Source organism: Eleginops maclovinus, chromosome 8 (genome assembly GCF_036324505.1).
Source record: "Eleginops maclovinus isolate JMC-PN-2008 ecotype Puerto Natales chromosome 8, JC_Emac_rtc_rv5, whole genome shotgun sequence".
Taxonomy (NCBI): Eukaryota; Metazoa; Chordata; class Actinopteri; order Perciformes; family Eleginopidae; genus Eleginops; species Eleginops maclovinus.
The window spans coordinates 9347638-9364287 of NC_086356.1; the positions used below are offsets into that span (position 1 = coordinate 9347638).

Consider the following 16650-nt stretch of genomic DNA (forward strand, 5'->3'; position numbering starts at 1 on the left):
CCTTTTTGGACGATGTTGCTCCATCATTTATATGGACAGCTGAAACCAAAACCATATTTTGTTGAAGCAGCACACAGGGAAAGAGTAAAATGCTACGTCAGATTCAACAAATTGACTGTTGGAGTTCCAGATTTGATTATTTAAGTAGAAATTAAAATTCCTGAGCTGATAAATTCCACACCTGTGAATAAATGCAGTTATGTAAATGTATGATGAAGGGAGAAAAAAAAGAGGTTAAATGTTTGGTAAGGATTTTAATTGTATCAATGAGACTGCCTCAGATCACAGTCAGAAAGTAAACTCAAAGAAAAAACCAGAAACAGGAGCTGTGTCATGCCTCTCTTTTGGCACTTGACTTTCAGCCACCGTTTAACCAAAACTTAGACAGCTAAAAATAAAACAGCACGTAAAATGTTTTTTTAAATCCCCTGCTTGTGGTCCACACTCCCTTTCTCTCTGTGAATTGTACACACAGTCCTGAGGTATACGGGTTGGCAAAAGCCTTACAGAGGCTTTAAAAAAATACAATACAATACAATAAAATCATGTTGGATTAAGACTTTAAATTAATTCAGCAGCATTTAGAAACAGGTCCACTGTATAACAAAATAAATCATAAGCTCCTATTTGATGAACCACAAAACACAAAAATCATGCAAAAAATGAGTGAGAATAAAGTGAATATGAACAAAGTGATTAAAGAGTTATGAATGTTTATGTATGGTTTGAAGTGATTACACATATCAATGTCTTTAGTTTGTGAAAGACAAGACGGTATTTGTAAAACAATGTAATGTAAAAATTAAATTGGCCTTTCCAGTTCGACTGTTACCGTGATGCAAAAACCTTTCTGTACTTCAGCAAACTCAATGGAACTAAATATTAGTTCATAATAGTTCTCAGATTTCTTTATAACCCTGCAGATTTTTCCCTACATTTTAAGGTGGCTAAACGTTGAATCATTGTACAATAAATGTGTAGATGACACAATGTATGACTGCAATTATTACTTATGCAAAACACACGGACAAATGAATCTGCTTAGACAATCATACCCGTGTCTCAAAGTGCATAGACCAACCTGTGACTTAGCAACAGTAACACTTAGACTTCAGCCGTCAGAAAACAGCTTTGGTTATTTTTGGAAGATGGCCCGATCAATTACAATTTAATAATGACTGCAGTTATTTGTAGGTTAGGAAGTAAAGCACACAACCTGCAAAATCCCAGCCTAAATTGTTAATAACAATAATAATAATAATTACTAATGAATGATGGACAATCTTACTAAACCTTTATTCTTTTATCCTTGCATGATAACTTTGTGAAGACTGGAGGGTTTCCTCTGTTAGCAATGATATTATAACACACGCACACACACACACACACACACACACACACACACTATAGCAAAAAGGAAATACACACACACACACACACACACACACACACACACACACACACACACACACACACACACACACACACACACACACACACACACACACACACACACACACACACACACACACACACACACACACACACACACACACACACACACACACACACACACACACTCAATGGTTCAACCTGGCAAATTGCATTCACTCTTTCAATTCCCTGAAGTTGCTTACAAGTACAAAATAAAAAATAAACTTCCCCAAATTGGACCCAGCTCGTCTCCTTCATCTAGCATTATTAGGGAAGCACCGATACATCGGTGAGACATCGGCATCGGCCGATGTTAGACCTAGTTACCACAATCGGCACATCGGTAAAATAAGGTGACATCACCGATGGCAGTAGCCGATGTTTTTGTTTTGCTACGTGACAAGGAGAAGTTGCGTTAGCATCGTTATCGTTAAATCTGACCGACCAAATCTTAAATCAGGGCATCATTTTGAAGGAGTATATCAGTGACTGTGGGTCTGTCGTAACTTTAAAGTCATTCGGGGGGGCCTCGCCTCTCCTCTCCTCTCCTCTCCTCTCCTCCTCTCCTCTCCTCTCCTCTCCTCTCCTCTCCTCTCCTCTGTGAGGAGCTGCTGTGCACACTGCAGGACTTCCGCACGGTGTGGCAGGTGTCTACAGGATCGGTAAATTAAATCCATCATTTAGTGTTCTGAGGCCGTCGTTTATATGTGTGACTTTGTTAATACTTGCTGCTGCTCCAGTTAACTTCCAGAAACTTACTATGGCTCGCTCAACCTCTCTCTCGCTCTTACACATGCACACATGTATCCCCCACTCTCTCTCTCAAAGGGACGGTATGCCTTATGCTACTATTACAGTTTAAATAGTAAAGCATCGGCCATCGGCATCGGCAAAAATTGTTATTCTTAACATCGGCATCGGCCGACGTTTTTGCAATCGGTGCACCCCTAATCATTATATTATTGAACAGCTACGGCAGCTAACACCACCTAGTGGCCAGGTAATGCTCCAGTCACCGTCACTGAATATCTAACAGTAGTAATTGAAGTGAAAGGTGCACTATACGTTAAAAAACAAACTGCATTGCATAAAAAACCGAGTTAAGAACATTTTAGCCTTATCTATGTTTTCCTCTAAGGGGAGGTAATTCTATTCAATTATTAATAGCATCGCAACCACTGTGTATGTGCCTACAATAGCAACACTACAGGCATCTTAACCTACAGCGTTTGGCCTTAAATGACCTATTTTAGTCTCAATTCATCCCTTATTTCAGAGATATGCACCACTTAAAATAAAAGCCCCACGTTGTCTCTGAGTCTGATAAATGTAAAACCATATTTAGGTTTCAGAGTCACGCCAGGATGAGAAGGTAGCCGTCACACTGCTTTACTTTCCTCTGTAAACACGGAGGCTGGGTCAGTTAGGGCTCCGTGTCAGGCAGTGAGCGGCTCTGAGGGACTGACGAGGGATCAGTGATAGGAAACTGATTCTGGATCAGCAGTGGTCAAGGCTGTCCTTCCAGAGCGTTGTTAGAGTTTGTGTTTTGAGAGGAATCTGCTGAACATGGTGCAGTTCTGTCATCCTCTGCGATTTCTGCGCAGAACTGTTTCTGTTGTGCTTCTTTCACCACTTCCTTAAGAATCACCCCTTCTTTCTCCAAGACAAACTCCAGGGTGGGCCCTGTTCCGTCCTCCAGCTCCCCCTCCTCTGCCAGGCGGAGTTTGATGTTCATGCCGGCAGGTCTTTCTGTCTTACCTGAACAATCAGGGCCAATGATATGCAAAATTAGAACAAGACAAGAGAGATGAATTAAGAGTTCATGTCATTTAGCTGGAATTGCAGTGCTACTTCTGAATCTTGTTAAAGTAGGAAAGTATACATTGTTATTGGCAATCCTTGAATAACTATTAAGACCAGCAAATAATACAAGTTTGAATCACATAGGTTTTTGCATATTTCTCTGTGTTGCTTTGAGAATGACCAATGTATTTTGATCATTATAATATATGCTCCTCACCATGTCCCAGCTGCCTCTCTTTGGGCAGCAGCAGAACGTCCACATTATGATTTTCCTCCAGAGCGGCAGTGAGCACGGCACCCTCCTGGCTGAAGAGGAAGACTAAAGGCAGGTTGAGCTCTTCAGTGGAGTCGCCGTCTCCAACCATTTGGAAGAGGGGAGTATCCTCACTGTTACTTCCCTCACGGTGGTCTGAGAAAAATAAAAAGGGAGCAATTTCAATGATGTTATCTTTTTGAGGGCCAGTCTTCAGTATTTGGTAGCCACTTTGAGGTGGAATAAAGAATATCTGAGGTAATCTGGTATTTGTCCTCACCTATAAAGATGACTCCTATGGCCCCTGCCTCCTGTAGCCGACGAGCCTTCACAGCGAACATGCAGTCACCACGCAGTGCCACAGCAATACGCCCTTTAAGCTCCGCTGCATTATCTACTGGCCCACATGCAGTGTAGGGAGAGGCTTTCACTATGCTGCCCTTCACCTGAGGAAAAAGAGTGTGTTATTGCATATTATTTGTAGTTTTTAAAAAAAGTTGCATTCTCTGTTTCTTTGGCTGCACCTACCACATTCAACAGTAAGTGGTTTGTTTTGTGATCTCACATGCCATTTTTCTCTTTTATCTATGTTATTGTTGTGACACTGGAAGCTCACCCCATGCTCCTGCTTGGTTAGGTCCATCCCAAACTTGGCAGGTCCCGCTGTGAGGACTGTCCTACCCAGAAATGGAGGCGATATGAGCTGAACAACATGGGGTACCACCTCCTCTTCCTCTGGTACTTGGCTCACCTCTGCTACAAGTTTTACCCGGTAAATGCCTTTATGGTCCTGAAAGGGATTCATATTTAGAAATTGTCACGGAAATTCACACTTAATTTATGAAAATGTTATGCTATCATATCATGATGTTTTAGAGGTTTAGACGGGCAAAACTGGTGAGTATAAAGTAGGTGAAATACCATTCGATGTCCGCTGTCCCCTCCCATGACCTCATTCAGCGGGGTGAGAGAAATGCCCATGCTTTTCAAGAACTCTACTGGCTCCATCCCATTATCATGGAGCGGGAGTTCAATTTCCCTGTAAGGTACAAACACACATGAGTTAACACTCAAAGTAATCCTGGCAAAAGTTTTTCACTGAGGATTTCACTTTAAAATGTAACACACCTGACAGGTGAAGGGTGGAAGGCTCGTCCCACCCCGGTGAGGTACTTGTAGCTGTCCCGGATGGTTTTAGCAAATGAGGGATTGTTGGGGAATAATGTCTCCATGCTCGGGCAGGAGTGTGTGAACATATCTTCTTCTTGGGAAACAGGAACAGTCTCCTGAGGCACAGGACCAACAGCTGCTCAGTTCACAGTAGTTGTCAACAATAAACAGAATTGCATAGGACAAGTAATAAAAACGACTATTCAAGACAGTAACTACACTGTGTAATAATCATCTAGCAGCTTGTATAAATGAGATATTTAGAATTTAAAATGGCTATATGAGGTGTATTTTTTTGTGTTTATATAAAGGGAGACTTCTCACGGTGATGTTGCCTTGACAGGGTGGCTGTGTGATGGAGAGGGACACTGGGAGAAGGTGGGCCTCAGTGGTAAAAATGTAGTCATCGATATCGATCGGCAGCTGGCTCTTCTCCGAAAACAGCAGGTACAGGTATTTAAACATCTCAGCCAGGAAGAAGGAGTCCATCCTATACATCAGAGAACAAATGATGTTATTGCACATGATAAGAGATGCTTGGACTTTTCATTACAACAGCTAACACCACGATAAGGCTCCTATTACATAAGAGGCACGTGTAATGGCATTTGTTTACCTGTCTTCATGCATCCCAGTGCGGACATCTTGCACGGCAGCAAACCCGCAAGGCACCCTGGCGTAGGCGTTGAGCTTTTCCACGATGGACTGTCCCACTCTGAGGTAGTAGGGGTCGCCAGTGGCCTGCAGAGATTAAAATATTATTTTAACTACACTTCCAATTAAAATGCTTAGTGTAGATATTGCCAAAGTGTGGTAGTTTTATCATTGTAAATACTTAAAGGTAACTAAAGTTGTTGATGGCTGTCACCTTATAGAGGTAGTAGGTGCTTTCTGCAAACTCTGGTCTCAGTAGATGTTGGCCCCAATGAACTCTAAACTCCGTGGTGAATGCCTGCAGGTGATTAAGCAAAAAAAGCAAAAGTGAATTTATTTGTAATGTACAGATTCCATACAAGGTAGGTAAGAGCAGATGAGCCACAATCATTTACATTCAATATTTCTTAACTTGTTGTTTTATCATGACACATAAACTATATCTTAGCAAAGCAAAACATATCTGTGATACTGCTGCTGCGCATTTATATGTTGGTTACTTAACAACTTACAGAAATTAACTTACAATGAGCTAAGTATTACAAATCTGAATCTAGTCAAGATTTTTATTACTTAAATGTAAAGTTTTTTCATATCAATACCTACATTATGCAATTGCAGGCAGTGTTGAAATGGGAATGAATGTTTAAAGCAATATATCATGTCATGTTGAAGTGTATTTGTCTGATTCAACTCAACAGAAAGCCAATAGCAGACCCATCTGGTTACTGTTAAGAGCTCTTGTTGTGTTGAGGTTAATACATAGTTACCTTTATCGTACACCTCTATATGCCATTAATTAAGCAAATAGCGCAAGGATCCTTTACCTCTGGAAGGAACTTGTGCTGTTTGGTCACTTGGTAAAGCATTTCATGAGTCTCAATAGCTGGTTTCAGATCCCCTCTCAAAACCTGTGTGAAAAATGAATGTCACTCCAGAGACACGTGTGCAGCAAGTGCTACGGCCCCTTCTGTGATTTAATGGTGGTAAATGTGCTTAATGGAGGATCTCTGACCTGTAAGCCGGGGAAGAAAGCCAGGAGAGAGTCCATCCAGCTGCGCACGCTCACAGTGGGGTTGTGCATGTGTACATTGAGCAGCAGGGGGGGCTGACTGATGTACTTCATAATGGCACTGTAGTGCTGTTACAGACAAACATCATAAAACATATATTAGAAAGCACTGACAAATGTGTTCAATATGTAACAAAATGGTCAATTATGTGTCAGCAGGGAGTGCAATACAGCAGGTGCTAAATGCCTGGGTATGGATTTCTACATGGGCGTACAGTGATGGAGGACTTACAATGTTAAACCTCTCCAGGAAGACATTGTCTCCCAGAAGAATGTATGCCTTCATCAGATATTCATAGTACGAGTCTATACCAGCACCAACTCCGCTCTCTGCAATCACACAAGAGAGACGATTATGGTTCACATAAAGAGAAATGGAATATGTTTGTACTGAATATGTACTTTTTATTTATCACTAACTTTGCAAACATGTATATTTCTGGTTTTTAAGTAACACACATTGAGTTTATACATTAGTAAAGACCTGGATATCAACAGGTTTACGGCCAGGTACCACAACGCAACAACCTTTTCAAAATGAGAATAAAGATAGATGATATGTTCACTACCAGCTATATGTAACCGTGAATATAAGAGGAATATTCACCTTCATTAGCCATGTAGACAACTAGGAAATATGAATTTTGTTCTTTTGGAATAAGGGCAAAATTCCAAATATTTTGTGGATCTAGAAGTAGTCAAAGTTCTAGTTTTCATGTCTTGTCTATAGCAACTGATCGTCTCACCTCTTCGGACCCATTCTTCATTGTGGATATTGATAACAGTCCCCACTAAGTCACTTCCCTTCTGTCTCCTCTGCCAGAGGACATCCAGAGCCTTCCTTGCATGTTCCTGTAAAACAATAAGAAGCACTGCACCTTTAAAATATGTATGTTAAAAACAGATCAATCATCCATATATGAATTCATCCTTTAACAACTTGCATCGTTCACAGCAAGCTAAAAGACGACTATACTTTACACTTTTGTCGCAGCTCAAAAAAGGGCATATATCAAAATAAAACAAAACAAAGCCTGATCTCTATAGAGGCAGAGTGAGATAATACCTCAAACACAGACTCTCCCGACAGCCTGCTGAGAGCAGCAAACTCCAGGATCATTGTTCCAGCACACGCTGTGCAGGTGTCCGATTCTGTGCCTGTGCGTGAAAGGGGGTTCAGGACTCCATACCGCAGATTCACCTGGAAAACCAGAAAAGAAAACATTAATCTTGCCACTTTCATTAAAACATTTCTGTCGACCTGAAGCTCTTGAAAAATACTCTAGCTACCTACTAAATATGCACCATGATGTAAAATAGGTCATCTGTAGTGCACTGATGGCAATGAACTAAATCTATATAAATACATATTAGAAATACCTTTGGGTAAGGTAGGCCACTTGTGGTGTTAAAGGCAGGCAGTAATCGATGGCCCAGGTCTTTGGCCATGTGTAGAAGCTCATCGCGGTACCACTGCATCCTCTCCCCACGCTGGTGTAGTAGGTCGGCCATCACATGGGCTCCTAAAAGCCCTCTGGGGGGAATTACAAAAGACAAGGAAAAGAAGGATTTCTTTTAAAATTGCAATGTAAACAGAGTTTGGGGTGAATAGGTTGAAATATTATATACAGCACAACATTTCTGACCATAATAGTGATATGCTGCACTGATGGGATTTAATTTTATATCAGGAATAATTATCCAAAACAATTCGCTTCACTCAGATCTTGTAAATACTAATCTAAAAAGGGGAGTTAGACAACAGTTAGAAAGACACGTTTCATACCCTAAAACTCTGATGTTGGTCTCAAACACAGACACCACCACATCGTTGTCTAGCCGCACATCCGTCACGGTCTTCCGCACTGCATCCTCAAACTCATCCAGCTTGTTTAACACCTGCTCACACACAGACAGGAACAGATACAACTTGTGTCAAAATAAGGGAGAAAAATGCCTGAAAACACAAGCATGGTGAGAAACAAGACTCCAAAACTGAATTATATCTAACTACTTTGATGCTTTTAACAAGAGGGAGTACTCACCACCAGGGTATCCAGGGTGTCTATCAGTGTGAGAGAAAACCTGCAGAAAAGAAGGAAGACATGTTGTGATGGGAGTCAGCACGAGGGAGCCTGGTGTCCCACTTTGCAACTGATCAAGCCTAATTATAATGAACCATAGAGTGTTAAATGTCCAACATGAGGAATAAGCTGTGAAATTATATTATGCAGCATGGCTTGTGCAGTATTTCTCTTCAAGTCCATGACTTATTGCCATCCTGTAAATGTAATTGACTGAAATTAGCATCTTATTCATGGGTTCCAGAGAAACTGGGGGCATAGAGTCCAAGTTGAATTAAGTCTTTTTGGAACAGCATGGTATTATTAAAATAAATGAGTCCTTTTTCTTCTTTGAAAAAGAAAAAATACTATTCTCAGAAGAGAAGAAATTAGATAAATGTTACATTTTGTGTTAGATCTATATTCCATTTACACATTTTCTCCCATGCAAACATACTTTCGACATCCTTTGCAGTAATGTATCACCAAATAGATAACCTGCATCAATTATTTTTTTAAGTAATAAATAATGTGTTCTTTTTAATGTATAAATAACAATATTTCAGAATGCATACAATTGTACATCCAGAGCACTAGATCAAGTGGCCGTTTTTGTTATAGTATACTATGGGTAGTAACAGGAAACACCAAACTCTAAGTTAGCTTGAGGTAATGTAACCCAACTTACTTCCCCAAAGAATCATCTATATCCCCTCTATTGGGCTCCTGGCCCCGGACTCTCCCCCGGCAGCTGAGAGGCATCAGCTCATCTGCTGGATAAGCATTTTTCTACAACACAAACAACAATAACTGTCTTCAACTTCATTAAGCAGCCAACAGTAAGGTGTCATTAGGAATAGGAGGCGGGAGGGTTGAAAATTCTTTAGGAGGGAAAAGCACGTGGCAACTTGAAGCTAAATACCTTACACAACAAGCTGCATCAGAATGTTCTGACACTACAGCTGAAACCAAATCCTGCATGTTTGCTTTCTTCATCAATCTCACAAAATCTGATCTAACTGCGTTGTCAGCCACCGATTCAAGCTTTCCTAAACTGAAGGACCTTAATCCAACTCCAAAGCATGTTACTCTCACACAATAAAGAAGTGCTTTTCTACAAATGTTTTCTTTATTCAGCTTGTTATAACTTCCCTTTAACAGTAATTAAAGTGATTACACTAAAGTCTTACCATGTAACTGCCATAAGCGTGATCAAACATTTCAATAATCTGGTCCCTGCAAAAAAAAAAGGACAAAATCATGATATGAAAATGGTACAAACACTGTAATAGTTTAGAATATAGAAGATACTTTCACAGCCACTCGTCACAAACAGATCTAAACAGGGTTATACGTCGCTGTGTGTCCTCACCTGATAACTGTCTTCTCCTCTAGTGTCATGCTCTGGCTCTCTTGACATTTCACGCAGACAAGAAGACTGGTGATCAGTAGAGTTTTCAGCAACATCCCAGCAGAGTTTATTTCCTGTAAGCCTTATGGAATCTTGTTTCAGGTTCAGCTTCAACAAGGACACACAAACTGCTGTCCTTTGTCCAACACCCACACAAAGTCAAACAGTCCAGCAGTCCTCCTTCAAAGCCCCGATCATCCTCATTCAGGTAGAGAGTAGGCTGTAGAGATCTGGCTAACGTCTACTGACGTTAGCTACCTCCCAGCCCCATTTCCATATGTCCACTGTGGATTTTCTGTGGTTGATCCAGTATTGTAACGATCACCACATGCCCTCAGTGCACTTCAGCTGACCGTATCCATGTAAACAATGGAGGCAGCTAGCTGCAACTGAGCCTTAATAAACCAGGACAAGAAAACATAACCGATCACAAAACACTGAAAAACAGGGCTGGCAGCACACTTCTTGCTAAATCAAGAAATGTAAAAAAAGAAATGAAATATGGAAAATATTTACCAAATTGACTTGAGAGTGTGTAGCTAACACCTGCTAGCCATCCCAGTGCCCGGAGTACCCCTGTTGCTAGCCAGCTAACAAGTTGCTAACTAGTTCACCGTCAACAGAGCTAGCTAGTGAGCTAAAAAGCATAAAAGCGCAATAAATAAAAGTGGCTGAACATGACCTTTTTCTAAAAATCAAATGGTTCACTTGCACTGTAAACTGGCTGTCATAGAGTTAAATGGTCGATGACACGTCGTCCGTACAGTAGCCTGACGTCGGCAACCGAGCTGTCAAAGGACAGCAGGCTGTTGTTGTACCCGGCTGCGGGGTTTGTCAGTTGAGGGCACCGCTGCCCTGAGTTTAAAATCTCAGGCAAGCTTCACTACCACGTAAGCTAATACAGTTCGCGCAGTATCCCGTTTAGCTGATGCCCCTCGTCACGCAGTTATATAAATGTGCTTATGGACCCATTAGATTAGTTTGAGGAGAATAGTTTTATCCTGACATTAAAAGGACATCCTGTTTTTACATCCATGTTCCAGACAGGGAGGCAGGTCCCCTTGCAGGTTTTACGTAGGGCACTATTACCAAAATATGACAGGACACAGCGACGCGTCACAAGGTAGGCGGAGTAAAGTAACACTGATTGGTAGTATAATTTGAGGGTCCGACCATGATTTCATTGGAATCTAATGTTTGTATTTTTCCCAATGAACTGCATTGAAATGGACATACGCTGCTTTCAAGCACAATCAAACTTTGCACAAGTTCAGGCATGGGGAAAATAGTGTATTGCTGGTGTCGTGGCACAATCGACCAAGAGCGCCACTAGAACTGTTGTAATCCTCCCTACATGTTACTCTATAATTTGCCACAAGATGTCGCAACTGCCCCTCCTCTCTCCGTATATCACTTCCATACCTCACCTGCATTATACTGTATGCATTTATATGTTTATGATCAGTGATAAGAATTGTACTTTGGTAGGCTATCAGTGACTGCTCCCTGTAGCATGGCTCCCTTTAGAAACATCATGTTTCCATTGTGGTATGCTGGAGTGTGTGTTATAGACTCCTGGATTAACTTCAGAATCTAAAGAAAGTTTGGATGAGTAAAGGATTGCGCAGGCTAAAAGCCATTAATTAGTTGATTATTCTGCATAATTGAATTGGCTTTTTTCGCATGATGTAAGCACAATTAAGATTATGAAACAATGAATTAACTATAAAGACTATATTAGTATAACATTGACAATAAAATATAAGTGAATCATTATATATAATCAAGTTTATATTGGTATTTCAACATGAAGAGATGAAATAAGATACTCTGGAAAACGAAATATAATCTGCTAATAATAAAACAAAAGTTAAACAGTAATCAAGTGTTGGTCTTTAGTATATTGATAGTAAACTATAGTAGAATGATTGAGATATAGATAAATAAATCAAAACTTCTGCAGTTATATGACATTAAGAGATAAGGCAGATTGTAAAAAATCATGTATTTCTGTTACTTCATTCATTTTCCCCTTCTCTCTGACTCATGTGCTTTTCCCTGCCTTGAGCAAACATGGCCATCCAACCAATGCATTTCAGTACAGGGCTTGCGGGGTCATTACGGAAATCAAATGGCTTCTACTGTCCGATGTTGATCAGAGGATACTGTTTCTTTTAGTGCCTAAATTGTTGGTCAAAGGAGTCAAGTCACAGAGAAACGCTAACATCCTGCTCACAGCCCGCATTCTGTGTTTGTATTACACAAATGACTGTGTGTAAAAGTGAGGAGGAGTTATGAAAAATATCATGATTCAACTTCCTCCAGTTTATGGGCGTTGCCTTCCAAACTTTCCTGATAGGTGTGGCGATTTTGGCATTCTGTGAAATACCCCCACTGACATCAATCCAGTCCTCTCCCTAAAGGTAAAATGGAAATATTCTGACTTTTGATCGCAGTATCTTTTGATCTTCGTCTTTTAATCTGTCTGTGTTCCGTGTTGTGTTTTGTTTGTACTCTTTCTCCGTCGGGAGGGTTGTTTTTTGACTGCAGAGGCTGACTATAACATGTTAAAGGCTTGTTTTCTATGCAGTTCTTGTAACGAACATGTGTACTCTCGATTTTTTTTTTTGGGCTAGCTAAACCTCAAAATGTCATAATAAAGTGGATGCCTAAAATGCGAAGGCTGGGAAAGACAGAGGATTAGGGGACATTTGCAATGCTAATCAGAAACAGGAGAAGAACGCTGTAGAAATCATCAAACTACCTTTACAGTACGAGGAGATGCTGATATTGTATGCTTTTCCCCCTTCCTTTTAGTATAATACGATCCTCTTCGACCACAACAATGTCTGGTTGGGTGAGTATTCATGCATTCAACTTGGAATACAGGATTAAAATATATGACATAATGGTGGAAATGTAAGCATCTATGTTGACTTTTTTAGGAAGAATTGGAAATGCTGTTAGACTCCCCCTCCTCACTGACTGTCACGGTAAGTTGAACATACTCAAAACTATAGGATGATGATAATTATATAAGATAATTAAGATGTACTTAATTGATACCAAATTGGGAAATTGTTTCATTATTGATAGATTTAATTAATTCTAAGTTTAATGGATGTTGGCAAATACTCATTGAAAGCTTAGAATGTAAAATAATTAACTGCAAACAATTTAGCATGCTGTATAAACAAGTACTTGGAGGTTTACATGCTTTTCTGTGCTCCTCAGTCTAATGTAAGGGGAACTGTGAAGGACAAGGCTAACTTCAAAGTGGATGAAGATGTGTCTGCACTAAGAAAGGCCATAGAGGGCATCGGTAAGTCAAAAATGTCACAAGTATCTATATCAAACCAACATATAAAGCTTTTTAATATTGTCGTAGCCTTTATAATGTGTATCTGTCTGTTGTGGTTTAAACTCACAGGATGCTACAACATACAATATTTTCACGGAACGTAAAAAATATGAATGATTTACATGATAAAATATAAATTTGGCATCCGTTTAACGATACACTGTTGCCACACGGAATTTCGCAATACTATTGTTGTATCACATTTTGTTTCCACACCCATCCCTCTGTAAAGTGTTTTGTGTAATCTCTTCTCTACAGGTACGACCGAAAAGACACTAATTGAGGTGTTGACCCAAAGAAGTAATGCTCAGCGTCAGCTCATCGTTAAGGCCTATGAGAAAGCAACCGGAAGGGTATACATGTCTTATAAACTCAATATTTTTTTTTAAATAATGTCGTAAAAAATACATACTGTTAACCAAAATGTGTTTTATTAACATTCCACCATCAGAAATTGGTAGACGATCTGGAGGGCGACACCCATGGAGACTTTGAGGACTTGCTAGTTGCTTTGGTAACGCCTCCCGCTGTCTATGACTGCCAGGAAGTCATCAAAGCCATCAAGGTAAGATAGTCCGGTTAACTTTAAATGCCCTGTTTCATAAAATAAAGTGTAATGGCCATACATTTTGGTTGTATGGCATACAGGGAGCAGGAACAACTGAGTCTACGCTGACAGAAATCTTCGCCTCCAGATCCAACAAACAGATCAAGGCTTTGTCTGAAGCTTACCTTGCAGGTTAGTATCCTAAACACAAAGCATCTATAATTTCACCAGTTAGATAGTTACTTGGTTTATTGTGAACAAGTTGGCAAATATTCATTAAGCAATGTGTCTAGATTGTTGTGAAACTCTCAGTATTGCTGTGCTGCTTTATTCAAGAAACTGGAAAAGCGCTGATTCATGATCTGAAGTCTGAGGTGTCTGGAGAGTATGGCAAGGCCCTGCTCATCTTGGCTGAGGTACTGTATGTTAAATATAACAATAATGTGCCTGCATTCCCAACAAATCATCTAAACTAATTTTAGCTCGACAACCTTCACGTTGAGAATATATGTTTCATAAGTCTGTCTTCAGTTATTGGCCTGAATTGTAGAGAATCAAGTAAACCATGTTCTCTTCTGTATATCTTTGGAAAGCTTGTGATCACTAATACCAACGTGTGACAGGTATAATAAAAATGACCTCATCACTTGAAAAAGCAAATTCCAAAAAACAATTATGTACAACAAAATGTATTCTTCTGTTTTTCCTAACAGGGGAAGAGAGACGAGAGCACCAATGTGGACGCTGCTAAAGCTAAAGCAGATGCTAAGGTATTTATTTATTGCCTCATATCAACCAACCGTTCCTCAACTGTGTATATATATATATAGAATGCTAATACAGGATGGTAGGTTGTGAACAATAAAACCACTAGTAGATTTAGTGGCATACTTCATTAATTATTGTTTGTGATTTTAAGCCTGACCTTACACATTCATGTTTTGAAGTCAACATATACCTCTGTTAAAACAGCTATCTTGCTCATTTAAGTCTGAACCTGCTTTGTTTTGTATTTTCACACACTCTCATTCTTTACAGGCCCTGTATGAAGCAGGGGAGAAGAAGTGGGGAACTGATGAAGATAAGTTTATCGAAATCCTCTGCCACAGGAGTGTTCCCCAGCTTCGACAGAGTAAGTTCAGCCTGCGCATGTTTTTATCTGTATGCTAGTAAAATAAAAAATACAAGACTACCAATCTGCAACTACGCTAGTGCTTCTGTGAGGTTATACAACAGTGTCTGATAACCTCAACATGCTAACCATGCTGATGTTAACCTATTTTATTTTTAACATGATCACCGTCTTTGCTTTAGCTTGCTAGCATTTGTTTACCAGTACTAAATGGAAAGTTATGATGTGGATGATGGTAATGCCATTAGTTTTACTGGACAGGTATAAATTGTAACTTGAGAATGTGAGCACCAAATTTACTCGGAAAGTACTCCAATAGTTTTCAGGACATTTCACTAAAAAAACAGCCTCCTTATGATGGCATTACAAACAAATGTTAGGGTGTCATCAAAGGTACCAGAATTATTCTCTGTGAAACAAAAACATGGTATGGCAGCCGAAAAGGTAGAAACATTCAATGCAACATAATGCTGCTAACAAGTCACTTTTACTTTCCCCCATGACAAAACTGTTGAAATCTCCATTGTCTTTTAACAGCTCTGGTAGAGTACAAGAATATTAGCAAGAAGACTCTGCAGGAGAGCATTGAGAGCGAGATGTCTGGAAACATCGAGGAGCTACTTGTGGCTGTTGGTGAGAAAAATGTGCCATGTTTTCTGCCTATTTCAGATCCTTACATATTATAATTGTACATTTAACATAATATTTATTAGAAAACATTTAACATTTTTTTGTTTTTTGTTTAGTTAAGTGTGTGAAAACCGTTCCTTTATACATGGCTGAGAGGCTTTTCAAGAGCATGAAGGTAAGTTATACAATATGTCTATCTGTACCATAAGCAGCTTTTTTGGAACCCCAAAGCAAAATCATCATGTTTGGTTACACCCTTTCACTTTTAGCCACAGCAGACATGAGTGTTTATCACCAGTGGTGTGGAAAGGAATGCTAAGCCACTGTTTTAAAGCTGCAGCTTTGACTAAATGTGCACCAATGGTTATTTCCTAAATGTTCTTTTGTCTAGGGAGCAGGGACCACCGAGTCCACTCTGACCAGGATTATAGTGAGCCGCTCAGAGGTGGACCTGATGGACATCAGAGCAGAGTATAAGAAGTTGTTTGGATTCACCCTCTACTCCCAGCTCGAGGTCTGTGCACACACCTAGAGATGAAACTGCATTTTCATTACACTCAATGTAAACATAAATGTCCAAACGTTTCAAGTGTTTATTTTGAGATTTTGAGTTATAATGTGCCCTTATACCCTGTTTCTCTCATGTTTGTGTAGTCTGAAGTGTCGGGCAGTTATGGAAAGACCCTCAAGCATCTATGTGGCCAAGATGAGTAACACCTCCAAACATCTGTGATGAGAAGCATGTGGTGCAGATGGGAAGAACCGCAGCTAATATTAATGACCCGTCGCTGACCTTTCGGAAAGCAGCGTACATTTTCTTGCTGGAACTAACCATCTAGAAATGCTTTTACATTTGGAATTCCAGCAATGTTCAACCCTATCGTGGCATGCAGACTGGCTTAAGAAGAAGTACGGAAAAGATGCTGCCGATGAATGTCTTATTATATAAATATATAATATTTTGTATTCCATTTGGAAAACATAATCAACATTTCTTACTAAACTGTTTTTCTTGCATATTGTAACTGAAAGTTAACCCAAAGGTTGGCACAATGTTAATGTCATACATTTCTCACTCAAGAAATAAAAAATGACGTATTCTGCTATTGATGCGAGTGAG

The 16650-nt window shown here is 39.8% G+C and overlaps 2 protein-coding genes across 4 annotated transcripts; one reads left to right on the forward strand and one right to left on the reverse strand.

The window, feature by feature from the left end:
• Window positions 1-234: 234 nt before the first annotated feature.
• si:ch211-282j22.3 (ER degradation-enhancing alpha-mannosidase-like protein 3) lies at window positions 235-10900 on the reverse strand. Of its 3 annotated transcripts, XM_063889929.1 has the most exons (21): window positions 10377-10900; window positions 9822-10255; window positions 9640-9685; window positions 9138-9238; window positions 8432-8471; window positions 8173-8285; window positions 7767-7920; window positions 7453-7587; window positions 7133-7238; window positions 6619-6716; window positions 6330-6455; window positions 6142-6225; window positions 5529-5612; window positions 5277-5401; window positions 4985-5150; window positions 4619-4776; window positions 4412-4529; window positions 4107-4280; window positions 3771-3936; window positions 3455-3646; window positions 235-3192 (listed from the first exon to the last, which is right to left on the reverse strand). In XM_063889929.1, exons 2-21 carry the CDS (start codon window positions 9914-9916, stop codon window positions 2942-2944), a joined length of 2532 nt encoding a protein of 843 aa, XP_063745999.1. In that variant the 5' UTR covers window positions 9917-10255; window positions 10377-10900; the 3' UTR covers window positions 235-2941. The 3 variants fall into 3 exon arrangements, with proteins under 3 accessions (XP_063745999.1, XP_063746001.1, XP_063746000.1); XM_063889931.1 differs by lacking the exon at window positions 9138-9238; XM_063889930.1 differs by having other exon boundaries at window positions 9822-10900.
• A 1172-nt stretch (window positions 10901-12072) lies between these two features.
• Window positions 12073-16636, forward strand: LOC134868182 (annexin A3-like). The gene is made up of 14 exons (XM_063889109.1): window positions 12073-12283; window positions 12678-12717; window positions 12806-12853; window positions 13095-13182; window positions 13480-13574; window positions 13673-13786; window positions 13870-13960; window positions 14105-14184; window positions 14482-14538; window positions 14807-14900; window positions 15438-15533; window positions 15647-15705; window positions 15922-16044; window positions 16185-16636. Exons 2-14 carry the CDS (start codon window positions 12706-12708, stop codon window positions 16242-16244), a joined length of 1017 nt encoding a protein of 338 aa, XP_063745179.1. The 5' UTR covers window positions 12073-12283; window positions 12678-12705; the 3' UTR covers window positions 16245-16636.
• The last annotated feature ends 14 nt before the right edge of the window (window positions 16637-16650 follow it).

What these genes read in the sequence shown, in the direction of transcription:
- LOC134868182 (XM_063889109.1), top strand. An exon ending in ATGAGAAAGCAACCGGAAGG is followed by an intron (nt 13,575 to 13,672) that starts GTATACATGTCT and finishes TTCCACCATCAG; the next exon opens with AAATTGGTAGACGATCTGGA. An exon ending in GTCTGAAGCTTACCTTGCAG is followed by an intron (nt 13,961 to 14,104) that starts GTTAGTATCCTA and finishes GCTTTATTCAAG; the next exon opens with AAACTGGAAAAGCGCTGATT.
- si:ch211-282j22.3 (XM_063889929.1), bottom strand. Translation starts at nt 9,916, where the DNA reads ATGTTGCTGAAAACTCTACTGATCACCAGTCTTCTTGTCTGCGTGAAA. An exon ending in ATAGATGATTCTTTGGGGAA is followed by an intron (nt 8,472 to 9,137) that starts GTAAGTTGGGTT and finishes TCTTTTCTGCAG; the next exon opens with GTTTTCTCTCACACTGATAG. An exon ending in GCACCTACTACCTCTATAAG is followed by an intron (nt 5,402 to 5,528) that starts GTGACAGCCATC and finishes TAATCTCTGCAG; the next exon opens with GCCACTGGCGACCCCTACTA.